This window comes from Stegodyphus dumicola, chromosome 1, assembly GCF_044657685.1.
Source record: "Stegodyphus dumicola isolate Sdum_Otavi_A_Nest chromosome 1, ASM4465768v1".
Taxonomy (NCBI): Eukaryota; Metazoa; Arthropoda; class Arachnida; order Araneae; family Eresidae; genus Stegodyphus; species Stegodyphus dumicola.
This window is the reverse complement of record NC_140768.1, coordinates 241,635,317-241,653,893: the sequence shown is the minus strand read 5'-3', so window position 1 is coordinate 241,653,893 and position 18,577 is coordinate 241,635,317. Positions and strand designations below refer to the sequence as shown.

The 18,577-nt window shown below is 30.6% G+C and overlaps 1 protein-coding gene across 2 annotated transcripts in view; it reads right to left on the bottom strand.

Moving 5' to 3' along the window:
* Positions 1-5,868: 5,868 nt before the first annotated feature.
* The window catches only part of TAF1B (TATA box-binding protein-associated factor RNA polymerase I subunit B), a 70,874-nt gene continuing 58,165 nt past the window's right edge, over positions 5,869-18,577 (bottom strand). For both annotated transcript variants that reach the window (XM_035365518.2, XM_035365515.2), the window contains exons 11-14: positions 18,512-18,555; positions 16,244-16,331; positions 8,611-8,696; positions 5,869-6,427 (exon numbers count right to left, since the gene is read on the bottom strand). In XM_035365518.2, the coding sequence (XP_035221409.1) occupies positions 5,901-6,427; positions 8,611-8,696; positions 16,244-16,331; positions 18,512-18,555 (745 nt within the window). In that variant the 3' untranslated portion in view covers positions 5,869-5,900. The remainder of the gene's footprint in view (positions 6,428-8,610; positions 8,697-16,243; positions 16,332-18,511; positions 18,556-18,577) is intronic.

Here is an 18,577-nt window from a genome sequence, read left to right as displayed (position 1 = left end):
TTATGTTAAAATTTGTTACAATTAAAATTAGAATAAAATCATACATTCATAACAATGTGCTTAAGAGCATCATATTGGAAGAATATGAAATTATATTATAAATTTTTATGCTGATATTTCTAAATTTCATATTAAGATATGAATATATCTCTAAAGATTCACATTACTTTAAGTTTTCCATGGACCACATACATCCCTAAATTATAATTCCTATTTCAACATATTCAACTATTGAAGCAAAATTTTACTTTTCAAACTTTTTGTTAGGGCTTTATGATTTTATCCCAATTATAAATAATATTCCTCATAGATTATGAAAAAACATCTAATTTAACATTTTTGGAAAGGGGGGGGGAAGGACTAATGTAGAATTTTATCTCTTGTAACTCAGGTCTCATATTCAGTAGTCTAAATTGTTATTCTAAATGTCTCTGAATTATCATAATACTCCACATGATACATAAAATTTTGCTACAAGTTTCAAAGCACTAAGTGTTTAATGATTTTGGAATTTACAACTATAATTAATTGTAATTCCAAAAAGTAACTTCTAAACCATCTTTAATTCTGAATTCTGTATCAAAAATTGCTGCATCAAAAAATTGTTTAAATTAACCATTTTAGCAATTTTTCTAACAGACATTTTTTTTCCCTTGGTCGATAACCAAAAACTACATTAAGAATTTCTATATTAGGTAATATTTTTTAAGCAGCCATGATAACAAAATACTGAAAGAACCCAAATTCTAACTTTGTCAAAGAATTTAAGAACCAGAAGTAACATTTTCATGCAAAATATATGTATAACAAACTGGGTTTGCTTGCCTTTTTTATGCTTTTAATTCTGCATGCTGAAATAAGTAAATATACTATACTTTTGAAAAGTAAAATAATGGTAGATATTTCAGATCTGTTTTACTGAAATTATTCTGAGCTTTTACTAATATTGCACTAGTGTTGCATTTCAAACTGTTTCTTTTATTAATCAAAGAAAATTAAGTTACCTTGAATACTGCTATATTGAAAAAATGCTAAGTATTTAGAATTTTTTCAAAATGAAACAATTAGTACTAATAAATTAGTACAATATTCAAAAATGGAGGTAGAAGATAGAGAGTTTTAAATGGAACTCCAGTATAGAATTTTAAAGGGAATGAAAGCCCATATGTGAAATTCTTGTTGAGGATCTTGCAATTTCTAAAACTGGCTTTGATAATATGCCATATTATTATTAAGAAGTGAATACTTATATTTTTGCAATGTCATGAGGTAATGAAATCAAATTTCACCAGCACTTCTATAGTTTTTTAATAAATTTCATTATCTCTTTTTTCATATAGTTTATTGTTCTTATTTCCGAAAGCCACATTTTTTAATGGCTTGCAAATAAATATTCTAGTTTCTAAGTACAGTTGCTGTTCTCTGTTAATTGTGCAATTGTTATCAAGTAGAATGTTTCTAACTTTTACCATATATTTCTTACAATTTTACATATGCTTTACATTAATTTTATGCTGAGGCAGATGCTGTTCTCCAACCTGAAAACACCTGCATTTACTTTACACAAGGCATTTGAAACAAATGAAAATATATTATTGGATAATTAAAACACAATAACACGCTGAACAAATACTAATTCAGAAGTCAAACAACAAAAATCAGCGTTATATTTTCAAATTTTCACAGGACTAGTTTCGATGGTTTAACAGAAACATCATTCTCAGCTGCAAAAGCGCAAATGAATGAGATAGGATATAATGATTAGATAAGATAAGAAAGCCTGTACAGGAGATAAGCCACTGGCACCATCTGTTGGTGAAACCAGAACTAAAACATAATTTCTTTAAAGGCTGAAGGCAAAGATGGATTGGAATTAGGGTCGTTAACTAGAACAGAAAGATTTTTTTTTTTTTTTTTTTTAATGTGAAATGCCTCTAGAAAATCCAAACTCAGAAGACTTCTGTTGCCCATCATTGTTGGTCCGAAAATCACACTTTCAATTTTTCTGCTGCCAAATTTATTCAAAAAACATCTTCCATTGGTGCACTGGAGTTTCTAGAGGCATTTCACATTCAAAAAAATCTTTCTGTTCTAGTAAACGACCCTAATTTCAATCCATCGTTGCCTTCAGCCTTTAAAGAAATTATGTTTTAGTTCTTGTCTCATCATTATATCCTATCTCATTCATTTGCACTTTTGCAGCTGAGGATGATGCTTTGGTTAAACCATCGAAACTAGTCCTGTGAAAATTTGAAAATATAGCACTGATTTCTGTTGTATGACTTCTGAATTAATATTACTGGATGCTTAATCATAATAGTAACTAAGTGCTTCAATGTAAATGTTGGTAAGGCAATGCAATTTTACAGTTACGATTTTAATGTGGATTTTAGATATAATTTCTACATATAATAAAACAAAGAGTCTGTCTGTGTGTGTGTGTGTCTTTCGTTCGCGCTGCGCATAATCTAATAGATCCACGGCTACGAAATTTGGTACATAGGTGCATCTACACAAGAGCCAGTGCACCTCGAAGCGTATTTTTTTTTTTTTTCGAAATTCGAATTCGAATTTTTTTAATTTTATGTTTTGTGATGAAATTGCATCATTTTGAGACATAATGGGCTATAGGAAAGCGAGATTTTACTCTACACACTCCATTTTTACATCGTCATGAAACGTAGGCACTTAGCTATTTTATGAACTTAAAATTAATTTCGTGTTTCAATAAATCGATTCAATATGAATTTATTTAACAAAGAGAGCTTAACACCTTTTCAGGGGGATATTTTCTAAAAATGTTTATTTTTAAAAATGTACAGTTTATTTTTCTTTGATTTTTGGACATGTTAAACTTTTATCCTTGCGACTGCTTTTACAAAAAGAATTTTGGAAAAATAATAATATTTTGTATTTTTAAAGAATTTTTTAAATGAAGCTTCCGAGTATACTTCTTACATCTCACATCTTTAAAAATGTGATTTTGGCAACAGTCTTATTGTTGTTGATAGATTTTTGATGAAAACGCATCATTTTGAATAGTTTCATTCTTTTAGAAATATGGGTTTGGCAACAATTTTTCATCGTATTTCTTATGTCACTCTTTTTAAGAGATTGGCATATTTCATTGTCATTTTTTTATATTGATTTTTTTTTGATAAAGTTGTTCTGCAGAGTGAAATTCTGAGAGGCATTTTATGTTTTTTGAGTTGCTTTCATGTTATTTTTTGCTTATTTCACTGTTTGTAAGATATTGAAAAGCTTTGCATGATTTTTTTTTCTTCAACGGAAAATTGGTTAATTTTTTAATTAGGATAATTAATATTTGTATTAATAGATATAGCTTATTTCATTGTAATTTTTTTCTCTTGAAAATATAAGATAAAATATAATTAATTATACTTTGCTTTTCAGAAGTTTTTGTTTTTTGTATTCTTTTATGTTATTTATTGCTCATTTCACTGTTTTTAAGATATCGAAAAGTTTTGAGTGATTTTTTAAGGAAGCAAAGTTCTTAACAACCTTTATACCATTTGAGTTTTTAAGATTTTGCAAAGGGAAGTTGGTTAATTTATTTATTAGAATAATTAATATTTGTATTAAGGGATATTGCTTATTTCATTGTAATTTTGTTATACGTAATAGCTTTTTTTATGAAGTTGTTCTGCAGATTAAAATTCTACGCAGTTTTTAAATTTAACGTTTGGTGTTTCCTTCAGCCATTTTTCCTGTATATTTAAAAGCCAGACGAAGGCTGGCAGCGAAGCTGCTAGTTACATTATAAAACAATTGTTGAAGAATACAGTAATGTTTATGAAATATGTGCCATGTTATTTGTTTTATAACAGTGTTGCTCTGGATGCTGGAATGATGAAACCAAGACTACAGGTTCCACTCTGAAATAAGACTTGAAGATTTATATGTGCCCTCCCTCCCTTTCTAGCCAGTGTAACTTTAATCTACCTCTGATGATGTACTTCTAGGACTTGGTCATTAATGAGGAATGTTTGAGAAGTAAGTGATTGGTCATACGACAAAAAATATTACTCTAACATTGAATTACATTTTAGCTTTAGCCCTTAGAAGGTACTTTTGACTGTATGTGTGCATGCATGCGAAAAGTAGTAAAACCAGCCCTGCTATAGTTACATATTCTAGCCATTTTCTACCTTGGCCTAAAGGGGAAAATTATTTTAAATTATTATTGGGCTGCAAGAAACCTACTTCCTATTCTTCTTTAATTATGAAAATATATTTTTGATTTTTATTTTTATTTTATATATTTTGTACCATTATGTGCTTTTGCATATTATTCTTTGAGCCTAAGGACACTCACTGTCCACTAAGAACATTACATAGAAACATATGAAATTAAAATTATACTACCTTAATGTTCCTGAAAAATGCAACACCATGAAGGAATTGTCGGAAATTTATTATTCCACCTATTACTGATATTGATGCAAACAAATGGTCAAATTTACAAGACAAAAATCAAAATGAATATCAGAAATCAGTACTTTGTGTGTCTGCCACACTAAGCGATGAGAGCCTGTACATGCTGTGCCATTCCATATGGCTTCGACTTGATGCTAAAGTTCAGTTTTAGTCTGAGCCCCACCAACTGTATGAGCGAGTCGCCAACCAATGAAATCTCAAACATGCTCAATGGGCAAATTTGGGGAATACGCAAGCCATGGAAGAAGCAAAACATGCCATGCCCTAAAGAAGGCTTGTGCAATCTGAAAAACATGTGCACATGCATTATCCTGCGGAAATACAGTGCCCAGAATGTGTTGAAGAATGGGGAGGACCTCTCGCTTCACAACTTTCCTTATATAACAATTATTGTTGAGGTTGCCTGCAATCTGCACTAGTTGGGATGCACAATTATACCCAGTAGTCCCCCACACCATGATTACCAGGCGTTTGTGCAGTATGACAGTGAATAACTCACTGTGGAAGCAGATGTTCCTTTCTGTAATGTCTGATGCATACTCTTCCATCACTGTACTTCAGATTGTAGCAAGATTCATTAAAGAAAACAACTTGTTGCTGCAGAGAATGCCGCATACTGTGTCGCCATGCCCACTGAAATTGGAGGTGTCTATGATTTAGCAACTTGGAGTGATTAGCAACTTGTCTGTGATTTAGGAACTGAAGTTGGAAGTGTCTGTGATTTTTAGAAATCCTGCATAGAGGAACCCCTGCATGAAGTTCATGCTACATCAGAAGGTGACAAATTGTGGAGCTAGACAACACAATGTTGTGTTAACACATGAGAGGACGCTGTAGGATCCACCACAGGCATGCAGATGAGGTGTCTGCTATCCCATGCCGTTGTGCTACTGCATTGCTCACTGCAAGAATTTCAATTCGTTTGGTTCTCCTCTGTCCATTTATTTCAAACATATACCTTGGGCATGGTATTATGTTGTGTGCGGGCTGCGACTAATCAATACAAAAGTCGACCCTTTTGCATACTGATAATGCAGGCTCGTTTGAACTCCGTTAGTTGTTGGTATGGCTTTTTATGCTGTCAATGAAGCATGCTGACCACTAATTAGACATTCACCACAGACAGAAGATGATAAACAGGTTTTAACACAACTTTACAATCTTTTATATACATGGAACAAGTGGTTGGTTCTCATTCCATGCAGGTGCAATCACTTTGTAATTCTAATAATTTGCATGTCTTACCTCAAATCATATTATTTCCTGTACATTTGGTTCAATTTGCATAATTCCTTCATGGTACTGCAATTTTCAGAAGCATTAGTGTATATACTAACAGCACTTTGAATTGTTTTACAAACAACAACAACAACAACAACAACTTAAAAAAAAAAAAAAAAAAAAAACCACTTTTAGATAAGAAAATATTAATTTATTATATTTTATTTCATATACAATTTTTTTTCTATATGCATGATTTCACAGTACAGCTGAGCAATATTTGCCTGGATATAATTGCTTAAAAAAATTAAAAGCCACTTGAAAGAACTGGGCAGTTTATCCAACCACTCTGATTTTGATGACATTAATAATCTGTGAGTGAATTTTTTAATCCAATATTTTGAAGAAGTCCTGATAATATTGTTCGCAGTTGGTGCCGAATGGTCCAAAATGAAGATTTTTACTGATTTATAAAGTGTCGACAGTAATAAGCGAAGCAATTCATTTTCTTCAGCATCATCCCGAGATGGTTTAGGTAAAATCAAATGAGACGAAAAATCTTCTTTCAAAATACTGAAATCAATTTCTCTTGTTTCATTAAATGCATAAAAGGTTTTCCATTCTTCCATAAAGCTCCTAACTTGAGATTTTAGTGGGAAGGATGTTGGCTCATAGATACTTCTCTGTTGAATATTTACAATATCAGACAGCACATCTTTAAATCCACTGCCTGAATTTAATTGATACACTACAACAGAAAAAAAAAAAAAGGAATAAACAATTTTATAAATGCAAAATAAACATCTGAAATAATATAAAAAGCAGAAAAATCTTTAAAATTACCATTCACATTTTACTATTACATGCAACTCAAATTATTCTGTTCTGTCAATTCATTTCACACAATGTGAACAATGTAAAAAATAAGTGTTAGAAACATAAGAAACAAAATATTTAATTTCCTGATCTTCAGTTTTAGAATTTAGTTTCCATACATAAATACAGACATTTCTTTCCTCCTGAATATTTGGGGGGGGGGGCATTACTCTAAAATGAAAAACTAAAAGCTGATTTAAAAGGCCAGAGAGCACTAAGGTTGAACTGGATGGTTTTCATTTGCTAAATCCTTTGTTAAAACAATCAGTTTAAAATGTTTCACACATATAAAAATATCCCACAGGGCAAAGGAGAAGCATGCAAAGAAGCAGAAAATTAGGCAAAGGCATAGCAGAAAAGTGAGGTTGACCAATGATAACTGATGCTGCAAATCTGTTTTTAATCAGTATGGTTAGAGGCATTATGGTTAGAGGATCTGCTGCCACATCATTGGGCCCAACTTCAAACCCTGCAAAAAATGTGGGTGTTTGCAGTTGGGTAATGAAAAGACTAACCAGTAAATATGGCCACATGATGAATGCTGAACAAACAAGTGCCTTGCACTAGCTAAGAAAAATTTAGTGAGGGTAGACCTACTCTATGTTTGAACATGTCTTTTTAATTTTACAGATAGACATATTTTCTTATTCAGCCACAAAGTTTCACTGTCCAAGTCCTGTAACTGCTGTGTCAAGATTTCCCACTAAATTGTCAATTGAAATTTTTTCACTCTCAGCAACCTCTCTGTTACTTTCCTCACTATCGTTAGTGGTATTTTCTGGAATTAGGACCATACTGCATCTGTTAGTTGACTGATTGGGCACTGTCATCACAAAGGAAAACTTCTATTATATAATTTTCATTTCTTCACATTTCTTCCCAAATTCCATTAACTAGAAAATTTACTTTTTTTTTGGTGATAGCCAAAAATCTTTGAATTCCTAGTTATCATTATAAAGCTTATCTAACATCCACTATACAACACTGACAATTTATTATGAGACTGGTGACTTGAGACAAGTTATTCTGCTAAATTTTGTCTTGCTTCTATTATTCATTGAGAAAGGTTAAGCTTGAATTATGTTAGTTTTGTTATTTATTATATTTATGTCTATTGATCATAAGTATAGCTTATCTGAGTGCTAAATAAATAAATTTCCACACATATTTAAGGCCTTTATCTGGGCAAGAGATCAGCTATTTTTAATTCAAACAGTGCTCAATTTAATTTTCAGTTTATGAATAACGTTAAAAAAATCAATTTTTTGCATATGGTAAACATTTAGAATACTTAAATGCATACAACACAGCATACACATATTTAAATATAAAAGATGGTAAAATTAAATTTAAAAAATGGAATACTAATTGAAGCTAAATTATCATACATGTGGTACAATATGATAATTTTGAGTGTTAAAAAAATTTAATGTATAAACATTGCATCATGTATATAACGAAAATAAATAGTCTTTAAGTTTTATCATGTAATTTCTATGAACATAACAGTAAACAACTCGTAAATTCAGAGAAATATTTATTCACTTTTTTTAAGGTGATAACTAAAGGGAAATGCAGCGGAAAGAAAAACATACCAATGTAAAAATAAAACTGGGAGGAGGGGAGGCGGGTTCGGCAATCACTTAAACAGGCATAGATTTTAAATAAAAGTCTATAAATTTTGAGGAAATCTGTTCCTTTTAAAAAGAAATCTATTCTTAGAATAAAAATTGAGGGTTGTTATATAATTAATTAAAATTTTACATTTAATTTTGATTTCTTCAATTTAAGTAGTTTTTTCTTATTTTAGCTGATTCTACCTGGAAAATATTTAAGTGTGTTAAATAACATTTAATAATGCAGTCATAAAATATTAACAGCCACAGTATGTATAAAAAGAAAAATGAGTTTTTCTTTTTATACATACTGTGTTAATATTTTATGACTGGTTGTATGGTGTATTAATTTTACAGGGCTTAAAATCACTAAAATAATTTTTCTCATTATATTGCTTATTGATAATAAAATTATGAAAAATATAAGACATTTACTAACCAGTTTTATTATCATCAAGAACACACAATGGCTCAATTGGATAATTAGCCAAAATTCTTTCAACACTTAGAGTATCAATACGATGGCTGAAAATATAAATAAAGAATTCAGTTATGAACCGTATAATCAAATAACTATCATTTATTTAAAAATAGAAAAAGGGTACATATGTAAGTCGATATTATTTTGAGAGCTAAATAAGCTAACTATTACAATTGAAGCAAATTCATTACAGCAAAAAGGAGCAAATTCTTTTCAGAAATGATATTTTGAACTTTTTTTCCTATTTACAAATGGTATAAAATATCAAGTTCAGAACATATATACTTTTACACTCACAGTGCACCACAGATTTTGTTTCTAAGGTTTATTTTCCTTTATTATTTAAAACCACCTAAAATTAGCCCAATATAGTTTTATTTATAATTTAGAAAGTTATTATAAACATAAAACCTTTTCTTATTTTGTGAATCTATCTAAACACACATCAAAACTTCAAGTTGAAAATTCTATAGAAGGTTCCCTTTTGTTTGTTACTTATATATCTACACAGATATATGAAGAAACAATTAATTAATTTTCCTATATTTTATAAATAAAAATTAAAGAAAAGAAAAACTGTACTTTAAAAAAATTAGTTTTTGAAAAAGATGTTTGAATTATATAATGAATCTTAAATGCTAAAAGGAAAGAAAAACATACAAAAATTATGCAGTTAGAGAATGAAACAATATTAAATTATATTAATCCAAAAAAAAAAATCTGGACACCATGACTTCCTTATATTAAATATTTAATTACATGCATTTTTTGCTGCATTTCATTTAAACTTATTTACTCGAATTTCATTAGATACATTTCTTATTCAATTAAATTCAGTTCTCACTTTGTGACAACGTAAAAATACATAAAATCTCAAAACATCTTCATTAAAAGTTGAAAAATTTAGAAAAATATAAAGCACCAAATACAATTAAAACAATTAAAAAATAATTTTTGCAATTAAAATTATAGTTCCCCCACAAAAACAAGCAATTTGACCAGAAGGCAAGAAAGCAAATTTTTTGGTGCACAAAACTGAAAGTTTACTTTTGGTCCTACTCAGCAAAAAGACACTGAAGGTGCAGATACTGATTTAATTCACTATTCAGCTGAGTTTCAAATGTAAACCAATATAGCTGCTATGGTAAAAAAATGAGGCTTAGCCACACTTAAACAACTTTTAAATTGTTGATAATTCTGCAAATCAACTAAAGGTATAAAAACCTTAACCGGGAAATAAGGACAACATAATTCAATCATTTTAAAAGCAAAAAATGCACAATTTACCAACATATAAGAATAAAAAAAACTGAGCTAATGGAGTTGAGTAACAGAGTGGGTATATATTTATATATATAACGAGTGTCCATAATTAAACTGACAGTGCTTACAGTGTTCTGTAGCGCGATCTATTTGCGAGAATGATGCCACATTTTGTAGGAAGATTAAACAAGACGGGGGACAAAGGATTCTGCGAAAAAACAAATTAGTTCCAAAAATCACGCTAGAGGAATATTTGTCGCTGTGTAATAGAAAATAGAGTGTTAATAAATGCAAATCAGTACGGAAATTAGCTTTTATTTTGCATTCAAATGAGGTTCAATGTAGCTGCCATTGTTGTGGACCACATATTGCATTCTGTGCACAATATACACAACAGCAGAAAGTAACATGTCTGCAGGAATCTCTTGTACAGTCCGTGATATGTTATCTTTCAACGCAGCCAGGTCCTGGACCACTCCTTGATAGACTTTGGACTTAAGGTAACCCCATAGCCAAGAAGTTGCATGGGGTAAGATCAGGCGACCGAGGTGGCCATGCAGTTGGAAAGTAGCGGGTAATGACTCTTTCTGTTGTGAATTTCTGTCGTAGCATCTGTTGCATCCGTACAACAGATGCTACGACACAGCAATGTGTGGAGGGGCTCCATCTCTCATGAAAATGATTTCCCCCAGGCATTGTCTTAGCTGAAGTGCCGGAATGACAAAGCTGTTCAACATGTGGCGATATTTCTCTCTGGTAACAGAACAGGTTTCTGGTCCTGTTGGGGTAATTTTCTCATAGAAGAATGGACCTACGATAAATTCCGCTGTGAACCCACACCAAACAGTTACCTTTGGTGAATTTAAGGGAATTGCTGTGACTGCATGTGGTGATTTGTCATCCCAAATTTAGCAGTTCTGGGTATTCACAGTTCCATTCAGGTAAAAGTGGGCCTCATCTCCCCATAAGATTTTCTACAGCCAAGCATCATCCACCTCCATTCTGGCATTAAAGGTGAGAGCAAAAGTCAATCGCTTATCATGGTCGGGGTACAGTAACTCCTGTGCACGGCTGATCTTGTACGGATAGAAGTTGATAATCTTTCGTAAGATTTTCCATACCGTACTGTAAGGCATATCCATATTCCGAGCAACTCCACGAGCGCTAGAGATGGCAGCAATATTGTCTGGTCCTCTGTTGACAATCGCTGTGGCAACTGCTTCGATTGTATCCTGTGGTACAGGTTTTCGTCCTCTGCCTGACTGAACCTTCAGAGAACCTGTTTTCTCAAACGTTGCAACCATTGCTTTTAGCCCATTAACTGACACAGGACCGTTACCTTTACGCATGTTTTTGTGCATTCTAAAAGCACGAAGAGCGGCTGATGCGGTGCACTGGTTGAGGTAAAAGAATTTGACCAGTAACTCACGCTCGACTAAAGAAGGACACATTGCACATAAACTTTCAATCCGATTGATTCGAAATGTAACACATTGCCTTTTAAAACCCAAGCAGCTGGCACTGTGCAAATGGATGTAACGTGAAATTTGAATAAAGAACTTCTTCTGCTCAGCGTACGTGATATTACAGATCATGAGACTTTATTGGTGTTTATGTAGATTTTACGCTTTTTTAAAAGTGTTCCCATATTGCACTTGAACTAAATCAGAAAATGTGCATAATAAAAGGTAATTTTATTCTGTATTAATTTGCATTTGTTAACACTCTATTTTCTATTACACAGCGCCAAATATTCTCCTAGCGGTGACTTTTGGAACTAATTGATTTTTCGCGGAATTCTTCGTCCCCCGTCTTGTTTAATCTTCCTACAAAATGTTCGCATTCTCGTAATAGATCACGCTACAGAACACTGTGAGCACTGTCAGTTTAATTATGGCCACCCGGAATAATAAAACTGTTTCATTAAATGTAAAAAAAAAAAATGCATCATTATTGTGATAAAACTGTATTATTAGATGAAATAAGATGACTTGGTGAGAGTTGCAATGGACTGGCTTGGAGAGTACTGCGACTTAACTTGAAGGACTTTGTTGCGTAGTTAGCAAAATGACATTTGAAGAACACACATAACGGTTAATTCCACACGTAATTTTATTTCTTCAATAATGCATATTATCACTGCGGGTACGCTATGCACCTCACAATTTTGCTCATCTTACATCTTAAGCAATGCACAAATTTAGGAACGGAGACTTTGCAGAGCTAGGGGCACAACGGAAACAGTGCAAGAGACGAGCAAAGAGAAGAAGAAGGAGATGCGACATAATTAAGCATTTTATATACCGAATTCAACTTCAGATCATGTCACACTTTAATGTACAGGATTTTGGGTTCAGATTTCATCGCCAAGTGCACATCAGAACTGCAGGCAGTAAAATTTATTGCTGTTTTTTGTAGAATGAAACAGAAGTTAAAGGGCTATTAAATTTTTACTTGAGAGCTAGATTTTATATTTTACATCTACATATACTTTTGGTGCGGCCGATTGCAACCAAAAAGGCAGGTGAACAATTACATGGTATAGCTGTCCTATATACGAAATTTCAACATTCTGAGGCTATTCATTTTTTAATTATCTGAGATACATAACTGTACACACATCATGAAAAAAATCTCTTCTGAATTAATTTTAAATCTTATTTTGCAAGACGTTTTGGGAAAAAGTGACCTTTATTCTGTTCTTATGCACAGATGTCACACAAAAATATCATTAAATTGCATTCAATAGCTGTCAAAATGGGTATTTTTGTTGAAAGATGACGCCCGAAAATTTTTGCAATTGCAATACTTCCTTTTTATTTCGTACAAGAAAGTAAAAAGAGAAAAGAAAAGGATAAAAGACTTCTATTAGTGAAGATATCCCTGATATTTATTTATAAAGGAAGAGGAAATTTTAAAGATATAATATTTAAACTAAAAAATGATAAACTAACATGAATGCTGACAAGAAGCATTATACATTGTAGATGAATTCTTGTAAATTAAATTACAAAATAATATATACTTATTTAGTGAATTACTATTTTAATTCACTTTAATCACAAAATGACAGCAGTAAAAGTTTTTTACTTTCTTGTATGAAATAAAGGAAGTATTGCAATAGCAAAAAATTTCAAGTACCAAATTTCAATGGAAATATTCATTTTGAACATTTCCGAATCCTTTCAGATGATTTTCTGCATGACATCTGTATGTACAAACAGAATAAAAGACTCTTTTCTCAAAACATATGCATCTATCTTGATGAACTCAAGAACGATCACCCGTAGAAATGTTGAAATTTTGCAAATAGGACCACTATAACATCTATTTGTGCACCTCCCTTTTTTACTGCAATTGGCAGTACAAAACGTACATATATATAAATATCCACCTCCTCCCCATCTTAAAAGTCCTTATCTGGTTTCTGTTTTCACAATCGGTCGTTGTAGTCATATACTTTCAATCACAGATGTGTTCTAACTGTCGAAAATATTTATGTTTTGGCAATGTCAAATAAAATAATAATAATAATTTTCAATAAATTTATCCAACTTTCCATGTGTTCTGCTGGTTTCTATACTTATAATTTCTGAAAATAACATTTTATGAAGTTTTACCCTGCACAAGACAAAAACTGACAGGGATATGTAATTTCAAATTTAGCAATTTTTGATGTGATTTTCCACCTGTATTGATGGATTACTTAAGTTAAAATAATTTGAGGAAATAAGTTTGAATGAGGTGTAGCAAAAAGTGTGTGTAATTTAATAGGCTGTACAAGGAAGTTGTGATATCCAGATCACTTTTGTTATTTATGATTCCATACTAAGAAACAAATAAAACATAATTTTAATCTCGACAATTTTCGCTTCAGTAACACACAAAACTTAATTTTCCTTTATAAGTCCGATGGAAAAAATAGCAAGCAAACAAGAATATCAGAAATGGAGAAAAATGTTTTCCTTGAATTAGTTAACAAAATCGTATAAAAATAACTAAGAAGCTAAATTGATCAAAATTATTCACTTGAAATTTTTTAAAACTATACACAAATATTTCTAAAATCAGCTACACATGTTTCCAAGTGCAAATTTTAACATCAGAAAAACATAAATTTGAAAAATTGATTTCAACTTTACATTTATAGGAAACAAATCCCTTAAGAAAAGTTTTTGCCCTTCTTTATAACAAAAGTAAAAATGTTTCAAGTCATGTACTTTTCATATTTATCCCCTGAGCATTTTGTACTTCTTCCCAGTTATTTATTTATTTATTTATTATTATTATTATTTTGAAAAACAATCTTTGATAGGATAGAAAGCACCTTTCAAATTGGAATTTTTTTTCTAGATAACCTAGGTAAAATTTTAGACTTTGTTCACTTTCACTAAAATATATTATGCAACCAAAATTCAGCAACTTGGAAGATTACCTTTTTTGATTCATTTCTTTAGTGAGAATCAACCATTCAACAAGAATGTGAAAGTTAGCATCAGACCTTTAATATTTTGCTACATAGTCCTCTGTTAAGAAGTTTACAGAAAAGTCACAGTATAACAGGCAAAAATTTTAATTTGGTTATGAGAGGTCATTAGAGAACCATCTGTAGACTGGTTTGGTTTAGTTATTAGACTATGACAAAGCACAGGGAGGGATGCCTTCATGGAAGACTCCATAATGAGAACTGGCTAATACAGTCAAAAGTCGTTAATTCGGACACCCATAATCCAGATATCAAAGCTACAAACTTTCTGCGTATGCGCCGCATTGACGCACTTTTACGGCTGCAAATACGCGCGTGCGCAAAATACATTTACGAATGCGCGTTTAATGTATAACGGACGGTATAAGCTAAGCTAAAATTATCTAATTCAGTTATGGTTGCAGATTGCGTAGTTCCTTAATCTTTGAATTGGATTCGGCATATTATTTTTTGCAGACTGTTAGAGCAACTTTCGATTATGTCAAATAGAACTTCTGATATATATTTACTAATATGTAAAGGATCTACAAAGCGAAAGTATGTTTCGAAGTCCATTAAACTAAAAGTTGAATTGCTGCAAAAAAATGGATAAAGGCATATCCTTTGTTTATCTAAACTTTAACGTTTGTTTATCTTTAATGCCACGGCGTGCAATGAATTAGAAGTTGATCTGTCAGCACTATCCTTATCTTCAGGGCAGATGTTTTTATTTTATTTGGCTTATAACTCCTTACTAAATGTAGTATTTCATCTCGATGGACACCATCTTTGATATGATTTAAATCAAATTCCTCGTCATTATAATTCGCTTCCGATAGCGAAGAAAGTGACAGAGGTTATTGAAAACGAAAAAATTTCATTTGACAAATTAGTCGGTATTCTCGACACAGCAATTATAGGACTTGAACAGCGAAACTTTGTAACTGAACAAAAAATTATGTCTGTTTATAGAATTAAAGAGAATGTATTATCACATAAAAAATGAAGCAACTTAAACAACTTACACTGAAAGAAATGTTTAATAAAGTAAACAAATAAATATTATGCCTTTTTTTTTGTAAATTTTGATACCCTTTAGATTATAATTGTTCTTTATTTCATAAATTACGGTTTCATTTTTTAATTTTATAATTTCTGCATGCCATCTTACCAGATTTAAACTGATGATCTATAATCCGGAATCGCCGAAGTCGAGTCCGGATTAATGACTTTTGACTGTATTCAAGTTACACATAAGGAAAATCATGAAAACCATCATGTATCTAGCTCATTCACATGAGTCTGAAGCCAGGATGAAATACCAGTATTCAGCAATATTTAACCACTCGGCCAATGATGAGGCCCTCTCTGAAGAAGACATATATGAATTGATACTACTTGGGACAGGACAGATTATGTTGCAGAGCAAACACATTTAAAGCATCTTTCGACAATTCGGCATGATGTAGCATTTTAAATAAAAGGTGTTTGAGAAAGGAAACTCAGAGTTTCTTTGATTGGAAATAGGTCTATTTTATGACACAAATATTTGATTTATCAAATTTCTCAACCTCTGACATCCTGTTCTCTCCTAACAAGATAATTCCACAGTTAAAATGCTTTCAGACAATTCAGTTTTAACTAACAGTAACTAGTCTATGACAGATACCAAAAGAGGAATTCTCTTAATGTTCACAGGAAGGGTTCTTAAGTTGACTAAGGAATGATTTTTAAGATTTGAAACAGTAATTATTGCGAAGGATTTTTTTTTTAAATCACAGACGTATACTTATGTATGCTTAAGAATTTAGTAGTTGATCTGTAGCAATCCTTAAAATAAAAGATAATGAAACAATAACTTACAAGTTAGGAAACAATTCGCTTGGCATAAATAAATATTCTTTGAGTTGAGTGTGCAGCTTCCATTCACTCCATATAAAGAGTTTCACATCTACAAAATTTAAATTATTGATCACATTTATATATATTCTTATTAAAGACAATTTTATACATTTATACTATGTACATTTTTTATGAACATACAACAACAAAAATATTTCAAAGCAGCACCTAACTTATTTGGCTGAATATTATAAGACAATATTTTTTCCACCCTAAATAAGTAATACTGAAAATCACACCTGTCTTATATGTACAACTTAAATGACCATTTTACATGTCAGAATAACTTGTATTTGGGCAAACACAGGACCTATTTTCATCATTTGAAAAATTCTCATTCAAATTAAATTAAAGGAATACTTACTTGAAGTGGAAATAAATATAATACTTCTAATTTACCTTATTAAATAACATAGAAAAATAATTGAAATTTTTCAATTAATTTTAATTTATAAATTTAGTACTCTATTTTGAAGTTTTTTACATTAAGTGTTTTTCAGCATAAATTAAATGTGGAAATGAATGCTTAATTTGTTATTAAAATTGTTGTAAATGACTTGGATAATGCAAAATTATTTAAAAGTACGATTGATTAAAAATAATAAAACTAGCAATAATTTAAAGCACACTTTTCACTTTTTTCCACACAAACTATAAGTGATCATTTTTGCTTTTTTAAGCCCAGAGAACTAAAATTTACCCCTGAATAAATTTTTCCTCTTTCTTTTTAATATTTAGTAACATAAAATCAATGATTTAATAATGCTTTCACTTACAGATTTATAACTGTAAAATATTTAGCACACAACTGATTAGATAGCTGACTGATAGCAAAACAGTGCTTTTGTAAGACAATTTGTAGACTAAAAAGGCACAAACTAGAAAAACAATTACCATTAATTTATCTGTGTGTGTGGGGAAATCTGAACAAGTTCGGATTTTAATGATACCCAAATGGGCTCTTTTACAGTTTAATATAACCTATCAGTAGAGATTATCAAAAGAATTAGAAGGCCCAGGAGGAATAGCAAAACATTTTATAGGATATTTTATTAATATTCATTTAGACTAACATGGGAATGCTATATATCTTCTGCATATTTAAAATGTGAAAAAATATGAAATGTAATTCCAAAAAAATATTTAATGTTTTAATTAGATATATCATGAATTAAAAGCATTTTTATTTAAAAAGAAATTCCTAAGAACTACATTTATTGCTTTTATACAGTTTAGTTGCTAATTAATAACAAGCTAATTAATAAATAAAGTTGCTAATCAATAAATATGAAAGAATATCATTTAACAGTTTTCTGAATGGCAACAAACATGAATGAAAAGTGAAGCAACGCATTAAGGTGACATAATGCTTCAAAACTAATAACTCTTTTGGGCTTAAAAAAATATTTTTTACTAAATAATGCATAAAATTTGAGGCAAGTAAAAGTAATATGATGTTATGCAGGAGACAAGGATATAAGGAAGAGGATTATTCATTATATCCATCAAATTACTATATTTATGATTTTCTCTACATGAAAGACCTACACGTATCAGAAGTTTGTCTTTAAATTTGGCTCACATGAAAGGACTGAAATATGTATGCTCCCTCCAAGTAACAAGAGCCTTATAAAACTGTCTTATATTCATGTGCTTTACTGCAATTAAAATTATAAATTTTTTGTTGAATCAACAAAACAAATGATGAATGATATTTTTACTTTTTACATAAAAAATTCTCACTGCATTCTAGCACAGAGAATCAACCAAACATATCCTTCATTTTAATTAAAGAATAGTGAAATGCATTTCAGACAGTCAGTCTATTATGAAAGCAACCCATAAATTCCTTAACCTGACAATTATCTAAGAACATTTCATAGGACACTATTTTTATTATTTATTATTATTAATTATAATTGAATTGTTTCACATTTTGTATACATGAACATTTACTTTCAGTTTTATATACATGAACAAACATTTTAAATTTTAAATAAAATAAAACTGATGAAAGATTTAAAACAATAATAGAAAACACTAAGAATCTTAAGATAATATACCTAATTTTAAATTCAATGCAAATTTACAATGAGAGTAAGAAATTCAGTAAATTAATTCACACATTAAAAATAGTCATGCAAGTGTAGTAATATTTGTAAGAAGTTTAACCAATTTTTAGGGTAAAATAAACAACAACAACAACAACAAAATTCAATAAAAATATACCTTTTTGAAGAATGTTAATTTTTTTCATAATTTCACAATGCTCACTGAAAAAAATACAGAAGCAAA